This window comes from Micromys minutus (assembly GCF_963924665.1).
Source record: "Micromys minutus genome assembly, chromosome: 22".
Classification (NCBI taxonomy): domain Eukaryota; kingdom Metazoa; phylum Chordata; class Mammalia; order Rodentia; family Muridae; genus Micromys; species Micromys minutus.
Window position 1 is genome coordinate 38,250,782 of NC_137957.1, and position 13,543 is coordinate 38,264,324.

Here is a 13,543-nt window from a genome sequence, read left to right on the forward strand (position 1 = left end):
TTCAATGCATTGATGGGCAGCATTGCCCGATGCCTTTAGAACCGACATTCTCGACAGAAAACTGCTCACGTCCTAAAGCACACAGCATAGATTTGCTCACAATGTTCATGCTTCCACTCCAGCAGACAAACCACGGATTATGACCGTTCTAGGCTGAGGCTAATTCCCCAATCCCCAGACTCTCTTTGTGTTGTTCTGTTTCTACAATGAACGTTCTGGCCAATGAGACTTAATGTGGCTAGTGCACCCTGTCACCTCCGTGCTCTGGAGAAAACTGAAAGTGCAGCATCCCACAGCAAGTCCGAAGTAGAGGAGGCCACAGAGCAGGGAGCGCAGGGGAGCGCAGGGAGCGCAGGGAGCGCAGGGAGCGCAGGGAGCGCAGGGAGCGCAGGGAGCGCAGGGAGCGCAGGGAGCGCAGGGAGCGCAGGGAGCGCAGGGAGCGCAGGGAGCGCAGGGAGCGCAGGGAGCGCAGGGGCGAGGCTCTGAGCTGGCTGAAGCATTCTACAAAGACCATCTCATGCCACTAATGGTATTTAGGGGTTTACTATTGATTCTACTTTCTCTATGGGGAAAGAGACACTTAATAATCCATTTATCTTTGTAGAATAAGACGTGACTTACCTGAAGAAATTTTGTTATCAACTCAATTCCTTCAGAATCTAACCTAGAAACAAAAACCAAGTGTCCATTTATTCTTTTATGATGGAAACTTTTCAGATAAAATCATTTTCCAAATGCTATTTGCCCTGAAATAATTATCTTTACTGTTTTCAAAGACCCAAATCTGTTTTAGCCCTAAAAGACTCATCTTGTCGTTTGCTTGAGAACAAATCACGAATGGACTGCTGTTCAGAATTTCAATATTCAAGAAAAAGTATTAGCACTATAGAAAATTTGAAGTCAGCATTCTATCACCAAAGGAACCTCTATTATAAGGGAAGTTTAAATAGGGCACAAATATTCAGTGTGGGCACATGAAAATATCACTATTCTAGCATATAGGTAGAAACATTGAGACAGTGACCCCAAAATATATCAGTGGGGTTAAAAACTAAGACAAGCCATCAACAGAGTTATATAAAACAACCTGCTAAGCAATGGCTTCTGTAAAGTATTAAGTTAAAAAGCGTCAGTAACAGGGCTATGGGACCAATGACATAGCCAGTGTAATTCCTAGGCAGGAGTGCTGTCTGAACCTTTGTGGACTTACCTATGTAAGCTCTAGAATTCTAATATATACATTCCATATTCACTTTACAGCTGATTCCTGACCATTAATTTATAAAATGATGTCAAAGGAAGGGATAAGCTGAATGAACTTACAGCACACACGTCTAAAAACTATCCTGTATCAGTCCTGAACCCTTCCTGTGCAAGGCCATCTAAGAACTGTACTGAGTCACATGTGTCTGGCCCTCCCAGTTAAGAAGAAAATACCTGGGTGCATGATTAATTAGAGGTTGTGGCTTATATTTTGGGAAGTTGTAGTTCTTGAATTCATCATTTGAAGAAACACCTGGCCAAGTTTCCTGAGATGGAGTTCCTGAATAAAAGAATAAATCATGATAAGCATTTAAATTATGTGTGTGCCAACATGTATAAACAGGCATAACTAAGAAATATATTAAAGAATATACTTTATTAAATTATTTAACTATTCCACTTGAAATTTAAATAATATTTTGTGTGTGTGTGTGTGTGTGTGTGTGTGTGTGTGTGTGTGTACACCCACAGGGATACTACATACATACCTGTGGATTGGGGCCCATGCAAATATGCCCCAAACATGATAAAATCCTCTTTCTATCCACCTACACTAGGAATTGTTCTTAATATGTATAAGGTGAAATCTTCTTTCATGAAACCTTTATGAAATGAAGCTAAATGAGTTACCTTGTAAAATCTCCCCTTAGCCACTAAGGCAGCTGTAGTTCTTACATAACAGGTATGAATGCATGTCAGACACAGCTTTACAGACACAGTAAACCTAACCGTGTCAGCCAACTGCAGGTGGGAATCATGAGAAAAGACTTCTGTCTTACCTAGTAGTCGAAATATTAAGTGCAGTTCATCTTCTACAGTTGACCCTGGAAACAGTGGTCTTCCAGAAGCCATTTCAAAGAAAATACAGCCAACTCCCCTTTAAAATGCATCGTTTAAAAAAAGAGAGAGAGAGAGAAAAATCCATTTACACATTGGTTAGCATGAGATATTTTTTTTCTCAAGATTGCCTTTCTGGAGAATCTTACATCAGGCTCTCAGACATTTTGTGTGAAGATATTTTTAAATCCAATGAATTTATTAAATTTACAATCTCAACTTACATGTCACTAATCCTTTCCCCACTTAAAACCTCTAGCTTTCTTTTATGTAAGAGTCTCAAAGACTAAAACAACACTTACTGGTAATGGAGTGCTAACTATCGCTATGGTAACCTGGGAGGTAACAGTGGCTATGGCAGCTCAGAGAGAAGGGAATGAATGAATGATTTACTCAGACAGAAATGAATGAATGATTCTGTCAGAGAGAAGTGAAAAGTGGTATCTGAGCATGCTTCATGTTGACCTCTGGCTTCCATTTGTGTATGCATGTACAGGTGAGTACACCTGAACACACACATGTAAATATATCTATAACACATATATACATACATAATCATGCATAAGAAGGTCTTTGGAACTCTATTAAATTTAGAGCAACTTAAGGTAGGTATATTTTCCATATTATAGCAATACTTGTTTGAAATGGCTGTCATATATTCTTTTAAAAAGTACGCTTGGCACGTTAGCTCATTCAGTCTTAATATCATCTACAGGACTTTATTATTACTGTGTCCACCTCCTTAAATGAGGACATGAAGGCACAGGCTGTGAATGTGAATCAGGCGGTCAGTCTAATACAGTCATTAGCGGCACACTTGACAGTTAAGTCTCAATAGTCTTATTCCCAAGCTCCAGCTCTTACTCACTGCTCAGAGACACACTAACTGGTAAGAATGACTCGCCCTGTTAACAGCTATCCTGTTTCACACCTGCAAACAGCAACAGGTTCTATATTTACCACATGTCGATCTGTGTTGAGTACTCTGAGGAACCAAGAAGCACATCAGGTGGCCGGTACCACAGCGTGACAACTTCATTCGAGTAGGTCTTTGTGGGAACTGACTTGGCTCTGGCTAGTCCTTTACAGAGGGGAGAAAAAAATAATAATTAAAAATACTGAAATCCACTAATATGTGGAAGGTCTTAGCCCTATGGTCACCATGAGCCATTCAGAGATGCCAACGCTACAGCACGCTGAAACTTCAAAACAGTAGTTTTACACATTTTGTTGAGTGTATGCAGTCCTGGGCCAAGTCAATATTATATAATTAAACTGAACACAGTAATTATACAAGGAGAGACCAAGCTGGTGCAGTGTCTGTCTGAGTTCATCCAAACTTAAGATATTTTCTCTTGATGAGTCATGATGCCAGAATTATTTCGCCTGGAATTAACCCAGAATAGGTCAGTGACGCTGAGACACAGTTTACTTGGTACAGTTACAAGCTATTTATCACTTTTTAACTCAAATTACACATTTATTTGCTATACTATTTCTTAAAAATTAAAACCTCAAAATCTTTGGTAGAGGACCAGCTGGATTCTACTGGCAATCTCCTTGAACCTCTCTGGAGATTTCCCTGGAGTAAAATTGAGAAGTCTTTGTCTCTTGTTAATGGTGTAAGTGGAAAGAATAACGGCAGACTAAGAGGCCTTTATACTCTGGGATAATACCAAGTGCTGTAAACAAGTGTGTGCCTTGTCAACCTCCAGTGGCCTCCACTGCGTCCAGAAAGACAGACCAGCTCACAACCTTCTTGCTTTGCCACTGGTAGAGAGTTAGCTCCCCACAGCCTCTAATTGTGGTCACTGAGCTTACATCTTAAGAAACATAACCTTATTTTTATCATACATTTTGTTTCAAGTAACAAGGGTAGTTGGGCTAAGACTGCTGTTATGTAAAACTTAGTAAAAATATTAAAGAAAAGTGTCATAAACAATAACTCAACACTTCATTAAACTGGTGTAATGACATTATTTTAATTACAAATTGCTACCCTAGCACTCCAGCTTCATATAGTCATGTCCAACAAATTATTTTTCCACACATTTTAGTAATTAGCAAGATGTAGGGCAGCTCTTTGATTCCTCTTCCTTTTTTTTTTTTTTTTTTTTTTGAGTCACCATACCACAGTGACCTTGGTTTTTTCTTTTATTCTTTCGTTTTTATTTTTCTTCTTCTTTTTTTTTTTTGTGAATATCATTGACTATAACATTGGAATTTTCAACGGAGTCAAGATCAAGTCAAGAGGGTAGAGACGCAGGTCAGAGACAGTGCTTGTCTATCATACTCAAGGCTCTGACTTTGATCCCCAGCACCACCAAGGGCTTAAAAAAAGGAAGAGTCAACCGATACTGGAGATATCGAAAATTAATCAGCACTCATTACTTGAAGCCATATGTATTTGCTATGCAACAGCAACACTAACAACAAAACAATGACATGCCAAGGACCAGAAACATGATGACTGTGTTGTGAGATTTGCTTTCTGGAGTTTAAAAGCAAAATTTTAAAATATTAGATTCAAATTATTCTCAGATAAAAATTTCCCACGGCCTCTGACACACCCTTTGCGTGATTCCAGGCACGCTGCATGAAAAGCAGCTTGGCAGAGGGGGGGAGGCGGAGGTAGCAGGGGCAATTATAGGGGAAATAACAGCAGCGATGCTTGAGAGGTTGCCTGCTTCAGCCTCAGGTAGCCAACGGCAAACCCTTCCAAACAAACAGATATCCACGGATAGCCAGCGCAAATCCTCTATTCGGGAAGAATGAGTTTTTGACTTGTTATAACAGAACGCTTGAAGAGCGTGTTACTGCACTTCATTTTCAAATCCTACGAATCAGATTAGCTAAAGGGAGACACGGCTGCTAGCAACGTCACCATGAAGATAATAAAAGCAGTCAAATGGGAGGGTGGGGCGGCTGTCAGCTGCAGCTTCTAGTTCTCAGATCTGGCATAAGCATCTCAAAAGTGAGAACCCCAGGGGCTTTTGTTTACATTGATTGGTGATATTTATGTATCTGTAAGCTAAAACTGAGAAAACATAAAGGAATTTATTTACAGATTAAAAACAAGACACACTCGGGTGCAGCGACCCTGTCCTACAATCAAGAGACTGAGGCAGGATGATCCTGACTTGAGGACAATGTAGGTACACAGTGAGACCCTATGCTCACCAGTCACAACAGGCTGTCTGCAATTCCATCTTTACAAAAAGTTACTTTCCAAGGCCAAAAAAAAAAAAAAAAAAAAGTCTTATATCCGTGTTAATTGTTTTAAATTTTGTGTTAATAAAGGACAGCTGGTTCCACATTTTCTTTGCTCTCCGTGGTATACACAGGACAGCACATCAAGGTTGTAATCGATCGCATACATAGGACAAGAATAAATCCCACAGAGACCAAGAGCGAAAGAGGACCCTAGCACCTCTCCTGAAGCAAAGCACCCTACATCCTGCGAGAGCCAGAGAGAACACTCAGGTGGTAACTAGGAGCGCCAAGGTAACCTCTCCTGCTTCTGCTGCAGCCCCTGCCCTGCCTGGTGCTTCACGCACACCTTTTATCAGTGCACACTCTATAGTATCCCTTCCCACACCTTTTATCAGTGCACACTCTCTAGTATCCCTTCCTGGTAATTTGGGAAATTCTGGTCTTTGAAATATATATTATAAACAGCTACATATTTCTTAAAATTATCCAAAGTTCATATGTATGTCCCCTCTGTATTATCCCTAACTAACAAGTTACTAATAAAGTCAAAGCAGCAGGCCCAAAATTTCAATTTCTAAATTTTGTTTGAAAACTTGAATGATATTGAAAAAATACCTTTGGTTGTTCTCCCCTTTTTATATATTTGTGTTATATGAATATATTGAGTTATATATTAATATATTAACTTAATTTTATTATTAAAATGGCAATTCATTTAAAAAATTTTAAATTAAAAATACAATCCCATTATTTTCCTCTTCCTTTTCCTCCTTCCAACTCCTCCCATGTTACACACCTTCCCTGACACTTGCTCTGTCAGATCTCAATTCATAGCCTCTTTTTCTTTAATTGTGTGTGTGTGTGTGATTATATACTGTTTGCATATAAAGCTGTCTACATAGATATATTCCTAAATATATAAACAGTCTGTTCGGCTCATATAATGTTACTTGGACATATATGACCACTTGATACTGGGTAACTTAGAGCAAGGCCTGGGGAAGACATTTCTTCTACTCTCAGAATTCCTTAGTGACATGCAGTTTTCTTCTAGAGTTGGGTCTCAGGAGATTTCCCCCTTGCATATTAACATGATAGCATGATATGGGTCGTGAAGAACCTGTAGCTGCCATTTGACTAAGCCAGCATAATTGCTAACTGCATTAAAAAACATTTATTCTTATACCCACAGAAAAGTAAGTGCAGCTCAAATCTCTCAACAACAAAAAAACTGTTTTGGAACAGATGAGTCCATTACGAAAATCCCACAACTGGTCAAAACACAGAGAAAAGTGAGCACACAGCCCCCACGTCAGCTGACTCATTTATGACTCCTGCACCCACAGCTCAGGGAACACTCCCAAGAGGGGGCAAAAAGACTGAAAAGAGCTGAAGGAACAGGGAATCTGCAGAGATGACACCTCTCAGAACTGTCAGGGAAATATCAACACATAGCTGCCTAACTCAGGCCCAAAGGACAATAATACATTTTTAAGAAAACCAAATGTCAAAGTCTAAATAATAAGTTTACTGGTCCAAATTTTCCTAGTAAAATGGTCTCTTTCTTTCTTTCTTTCTTTCTTTCTTTCTTTCTTTCTTTCTTTCTTTCTTTCTTACTTTCTTTCTTTCAAACCCTTTAATAATCTTTCTCTTCAGGCTGCTGGTGTTCTGTGTGGGGTCAATGTGTTTTATACATGTTCTTCATTTTATCCCACGAAATCTGTCATGACTTACACTCTAGGCCGAAGATTTAGGAAAATAAATTTTACTGCATTATCCCAAGTATAACTGACACTTTCCCCCTAAAAATGTTAGCAGGGAAGACCACACGTGGTGCTGCCCTGAATACCCCGAACACGCAGGAACCAGTAACTCTACTTCCTACTGGTGCTGAGTCCTCAGTGCAGACCCCAGGAAAAAGCAAAGAGCAGCAGTGTGCTTCTGAGTGAATTTATCTTTAGAGACCCTGGGAAGTCTGCTTTAGAGGTCTGAGCGTGCTAGGGAACATGAACACGTTAGAATTCATCACTAATAAACCTTCCACCTAAATTCTGTCACATATCTCTGAGCTACAGAGAACACATCATAGCCCACACTCAAGTGACGACACTCTGTGACAATGGTGGTTCTCTCGCTTAGCCACCTAAGTGTTTATGAATATCTCATCTCTCCATACCAAAGTCAGCCAGCTTCAGCTCTCCTCTTTCATTAATGAGGAGGTTCTGTGGTTTCAGGTCCCGGTGCAATACTTTTCTTCTGTGGCAATATGCCAAACCACGGAGGATCTGGTACAGGAACAGCTACAGAAACAAAGGAAAAACAGTCTTAAAGATAATGCGATGGGTCCTGCTGTAAAGAAAAATCAAGTCCTTAAAGCCAGTTAAAGTGACATATTTTTCTCTTACTGCTATTTTTTGAATTTGATTGTTCACTGTTCAATTTAAAACATCAACTAGGTTTTTAACCTAATGATAACCAGGAAAATAAATACTACAAATAAAACTCTGAATAACAGCAATTCATTGGTTGGAGGTCTAAAGTTTGATTATAAAATTCTGTTGTAACAACAAACCAAATCCTGCCACTGCTTCCTCTTTCTAAAACATGCACACGCAGGCACACAAGCATGTCACACACACTTCCCTGATCTGGGGCAGCATCAACTTAAAAGTGCACTGTGTTTGGTGGGTTTTCAGGAGAGCTACACTATCAGGAGAGAAAGGTGCTGTGTAACCTCGGCAAGCCATCTGCTGTCAGAATAAGCGGCTCTTATCCACCTCCTGGGCACTTGACTTTTGAGCGCCTCCTACTCACTCTTCAACTCCAGTGTGACTCAGAAAGGGGTCCTGGCACGATTGTACTCTGAATGGCAGACAAGGGACTCCTGTAAGGTTAATGGCCAAGGGCTTTTGTGTAATTTAGAAGAAGGAGAGCGTTTTGATTCTCTGTGGTTAGCAGAAAAGGCTGCACACAGAAACTGCAGAGTATCCTTAGGTCACTGTAGAGGACGTGGAGAGGCCTGGGTGAATTCTCAGAAGCAGTTTCCAGAGCTGGAACTGCTACATTCTGAAAATTCCACAATTATTATCTCAGTATCTGTCCCATTCTAACAGACAAGACAGTAAAATGGCTTCTACCTGACAGCCACCACACAGACCTGACTAAAAACGCAGACCATTACAAACTACGACACCTAAGCTTCCTTCTCTCTCCAAATTATTATTATAAGCAGAGAAAACAAAATTAATAGAACAAAAATACACAAATGTCACTCATAGCATATTATAAAATATGAAATATTAAAAAGAAAAACCCTCATAGAATGCATGGAAATCCCTTCAAAGCCTTGTTCTTAGCAATGTATTAGCCTGTTTTCCGAGCACTGTTAGCCACAGAAACTGGCTTTCCTCTATTTCCACCCAGTTACTATTTAAAGAAGAAAAGTTAAACTTACTTTCTACAGAATTAGAAATGTCTCAACCACACATGACACACTGCCTTCTTCCAAAATAGGTTTCCAGGAACTGCTCATTTTGCATAAATAAGTCTTTGATTAAATTTAGGGTATGCCGGTCAGGTCAAAAACATCTACTGTGAAAACTCAGCCATGTTAAATGCTTTGACTTAAGTAGCTTTTGAGTTTCATCCCATAGTGGCCGCCCAAGCAAACTTCTCCAGCATTACTTCCATTCTTAGATGACTAATGCTAAGGAAACACAGGCTTTCTTCTGATCACAGACCTACATTTCTAGCACAGCTATCAAAATGCCGCCTGTAAGTTTCCGACCTTGTCCAGTTGACTATGTGAATATTGCTTTAAATATATTAGTGAGGCTTATCCTTAAAAGGGTCTTTCACAGGACACACCTGCCATTTGTACTTATTTTAAGGGCTTTCTAGCCAGAATATACTTGGATATCCATCCTACATATAAAGGAATGAACTGTTCTCAAAGAAAATGTCAAAGTGTAAAAGACCTTTAAAACGAAGCAGCACCCCAAAGGGTCTGGTTTTTAACAGCTACAGCAGGTCAACAGATGCTGACCAAACATGCTTAGACCGATGGGAGATGACTTAGGAGGCCAGCCTGGTCGCCTGGGCCGTTCGGTCCAGCTGTGCTTTCCACGAGGCATGGAGAACATACCTTTACGTTATGCATGCTCATGATGTTCCCACAGTCATCCATGTATTGCTTCAGGTCTTTGTCCTGGAAAGATATGGCATCTTACCATGTGACATGGTTTTGGGAAGGCATGGCTGGTTAACTAGAAAGCTTTCTGTTTTTAAACATTTGTTTATATGTTTGGGGTTCACACATATGTGCCATAGAATACATGTGGGGGGGTCCAAGAACAGCTCCAGGGAGTTGATTCTGTTCTACGAAGTTCCAGGTACAGAACCCAAGCTGTCAGTTATGGTGGTAAACACCTTTATCCATAAAGCTATCTGCCCCAGCCTGGTGGCATTTAATTTTTAAAATTAAGTTGCTTTTCAAGGAAACATACAGAGTTCATTACACCACATTTAAACATCAATACTTAAGCGATGTCCTTAAGGTTAAAAACTCTAACTTCCCACTATATTATAGCGAAATAGAATGTAAAATTGTATTAAATGCTTACCAGGTACTCAAAGACCAGAGTCAAAGATTTGTCTGTGTGAACAATGTCATGCAACGTCACTATATTTGCATGTTTTAAATCCTTTAACAGTGAAACTGAAAAACAAAAAAGAAAGGGAATTATTTAGTCTGTGGTAGCCAGTCTATAAAAACCCGAAGTTTTGAACAAAAGTTGACCGTGTCTAAGATAAAGCACAAAGTTTAAAGCAGGACTGACAGTGGAGACAGTGAGGGTGCAGGACTGATGGTGGAGGCAGTAAGGGTTCTGATTCCTTCTCTGGTTGTGTGGCTCTGAAACTGTGCTTCCTGAAACCATCCCCGATAATACAACCCAGCATCACCTAAATTCCTGTCCACTGAAGCTCTGGTGCCAACTTCGATAGAGCACAGCGTGCTTTTATTCCGTGTTTTTCATGCTTTTTCTTCGGCTCTCTTCTCCTCCCAGCTTGTTTTTATCTTATCTTATTATTTTTTATATGTCTACTGATATTTTAATGAGAGACAGAAAAACAGCATGGATTTGGGTGAGTGAAGAAGTGGGAGGAACTGAGTGGTGATGGGGGTGGGGACCATAATCAGAATATGCTGTATGTGCTGTTATCTATTTTCAATTAAGAAACTGATTTTTAAGAACAAAATGGTCATGTTTCCATGCTATTTGTTTCTCATATTTAGTTGCATTTACTGATGTAGCTAATTTATAGTTGCCATGGTTTCTCTGTAGCAAGACAGAAATTTTCCCTTGGTTAATATTTATCTGTCAGAGATTTTAACGGCTTCGTAACTATTTCACTATAAGCTATACAATAATACGATTGACTAATTCCTTTCTGTTGATATTTTGGTTTTAAAAACTAACATTTGCAAGATCCAAAGATGACTTCCAGTTATTGACTGTGTCTCTGAGCACTTTTTACACACAGCAGTCTTGCCATGACTCAGACCAAACGCTCATGTAAACACTGTACCTTCTCTTATAGCTGTACAGGGCGCGCCTTCTTCGTGTTCCAAGCGGATCTCTTTTAATGCCACCAAATTCTCTGTCAATTTACTTCTTCCTTTATATACTGTTGCATATGTGCCCTATAAAATATATTTAGAAGAACGTTTTTTAAAATGTGATCATATCCAGGATGGCACTCCTTGCCTTTACTTCGGACACTTGGGGACAGAAGGGTCAGAAGCCAACCTGGCCAACGTAGTGGGTTACAGGGCAGCTGGGGCTACACAGTGAGGTGAGGCTCACTGTGTAGATACTGTATAAAGAGCCTTAACCTCAGTTTTCACCTTCTAAGCATATTAAAAGTCTGTCTTGGTTTTTAAAAACTCACCTTACTTAGTTTTTCTTACAGCAATGACTTAGTTCCACCATGCACACAATCTTACCTCTACCCTATAATATACAGTGCTTCCAATATAGAAAAACCATTTCCTTTGTTCTTGTGTTATTTCAGATTAACAACTGAATCGATGGATTTAATACCAAAGGCACTTGGGTAATGATACATAAACACCACAGGGCCCTGAGCACTGTCAATGAAAGGTAATGGTAACCTTCAATCAACCCTGAGCCAGACCTTCAAGCTCCTCAAAATCTGTGCACATTAGTGCTCCTTTAAAAAGCTCCCTTCAGGCCTGCCAGCTATTCTCCTGCCCGTCCTTACTGTGGATGAAGGCCGTTTACAAATTAACATCAGTTCAGGCAGAAGCAAATTCAAGAAAGCCAGAGTCTTAAGAATTTTCTCTGGTTTTACGTCAGAATTAGGTATATAATCTTCTAGGTAATATGTACAACCTTTATTTTTCTAAGACAGCAAAAATTATGGCCTAATTGAGAGTTTAGATAATAAGAAAATGCTTTATTTTGCTCGTATTTTTAGAGGATACTCACCTCTCCAAGCTTTTCCAATTTGATGTAGGTTTCCATTTTCCCAAACCCAATTTCTGACTGAAAGCAAAAAAAAAAAAAAAAAAAAAAGGAATTTAGCATCTATTCTTAAAACTTTACTTCTTCTTTATCTTCTAATTCTGTCTAACAAGAATAAAACTGTTAAATAGTTGTCAAGTTTTAAAACACATTTGATGTTAAAACATAAAAGTTTACAATTAAAATACTCTGTACAAGAACTGGCTAATTTTCGGTTAATGAACATTTAAACCTCTAAGTATCACAGGCATTTAAACTCTGACCAATCTGCAGAAGTCCTTTACAAGAACTTTTCTCAGAGTTTTGATATAATGATGCACACATGTCATGCTAAAACAACAAACAAACAAACAAACAAACAAAAACAACAGCAACATTACAGCCCCATTTAATTTGGTTTTAAAAAAACTAAAATTTTTGGTCACAGGTGACATTATTGAATGATTTAGTGTTTTTTCTCTTTACTCTTAATGTTTTTTGTATGTATATATTTTAACAAAAAAAATAGAAAACTCAAATTTTAGAACCATTCTATCTCCCTTATGCATAACTCGATATTAAGACCTTACTTTTTACTATCAATAATGATGACATCACTGGGTAAAATGACAATAGAAATAGGTTCCAAATACAAGTGCAGTTTTAAATTTCAAATTAGAAAGAATGCAATAAACATTTAAGGATTATATAAGGCATCTGGTGTGTGACAAATGGACTTTTTTATGTAAAAAGTTTATGTAAAAAGCTAATTACCAAGGTCCTAAAAACTATACCAAAATGTTTTATCCATGAATATCCTTAGAATTCAGACATTTTAAACCAATGGTAGTGAATTTTTGTTGTTCCTTTCTACAGAGAGAATAGCACTACAATGAGAATAAATTCAAAACAGTATGAACAAAAGAGTAAACATCATTGAAATATTTTAACATACCATCATCAACAATGAAAGGCACATGGGAAAATGTTAAGTGTGGGCTAAACGTTCTCCACTCAGGAGTAGTGACTTCTTTCCTCACTCATCTTGTTATAGTGAATGAATGCTACCACACTCTGGAAATACCCAGTACATTTGTTCCAGCAGTGATTATGAGAAAAATATTGTGGTCTGCTGCAAGGATTACATTAAGTACTGTCATCAAAATGAGGGCAAAACAAAACAAATCGAGGGCTATATAAAGAAAATGTTTAGAAATTATTAAAATATCAAGACATATGGAATAAAATGTAACATGCTTTCAAAATTGATATTACAGAATCACTCTTCAGAGAATGAAATACATTATCAGTATATACCACACACACAAATACATGTGCACAAGTTCACAAACACACATTTAAATACATTTATACACACAAAGTAACTATAATCAATAATTGCATATGTCAAAATAGCAAATATAATTTAAATATTTCTCACAAAGAACAGTTGGTGATGGATATGTGACTTACTCTAATCAAAGCACTGTACCCCAATACTGAAGTGACACATTGTACCTCATAAATACACAGAATGTTTATAAAAATAAACATATATAAAAGAGAAAATGAATATTATATTGTAATTATTAAACTTATGTTTGAACAGTTAGTCTATTAAAAAAATGAACAGCATTACTGAGTTCCATCCATGTAGTTGGCCAGGAAATTCAGCAGTAGGGCTTATGCCAGGGAAGTGGCTA

At 38.4% G+C, this 13,543-nt stretch overlaps 1 protein-coding gene across 1 annotated transcript in view; it reads right to left on the reverse strand.

Moving 5' to 3' along the window:
• Positions 1 to 13,543, reverse strand: part of CDK17 (cyclin dependent kinase 17) — a 75,745-nt gene that overhangs the window by 3,374 nt on the left and 58,828 nt on the right. Inside the window, exons 6-14 of the mRNA XM_080935278.1 lie at positions 11,826 to 11,882; positions 10,903 to 11,017; positions 9,936 to 10,030; positions 9,458 to 9,520; positions 7,490 to 7,613; positions 3,061 to 3,181; positions 2,043 to 2,140; positions 1,438 to 1,543; positions 622 to 664 (exon numbers count right to left, since the gene is read on the reverse strand). Coding sequence (XP_080791404.1) covers positions 622 to 664; positions 1,438 to 1,543; positions 2,043 to 2,140; positions 3,061 to 3,181; positions 7,490 to 7,613; positions 9,458 to 9,520; positions 9,936 to 10,030; positions 10,903 to 11,017; positions 11,826 to 11,882 — 822 coding nt within the window. The remainder of the gene's footprint in view (positions 1 to 621; positions 665 to 1,437; positions 1,544 to 2,042; positions 2,141 to 3,060; positions 3,182 to 7,489; positions 7,614 to 9,457; positions 9,521 to 9,935; positions 10,031 to 10,902; positions 11,018 to 11,825; positions 11,883 to 13,543) is intronic.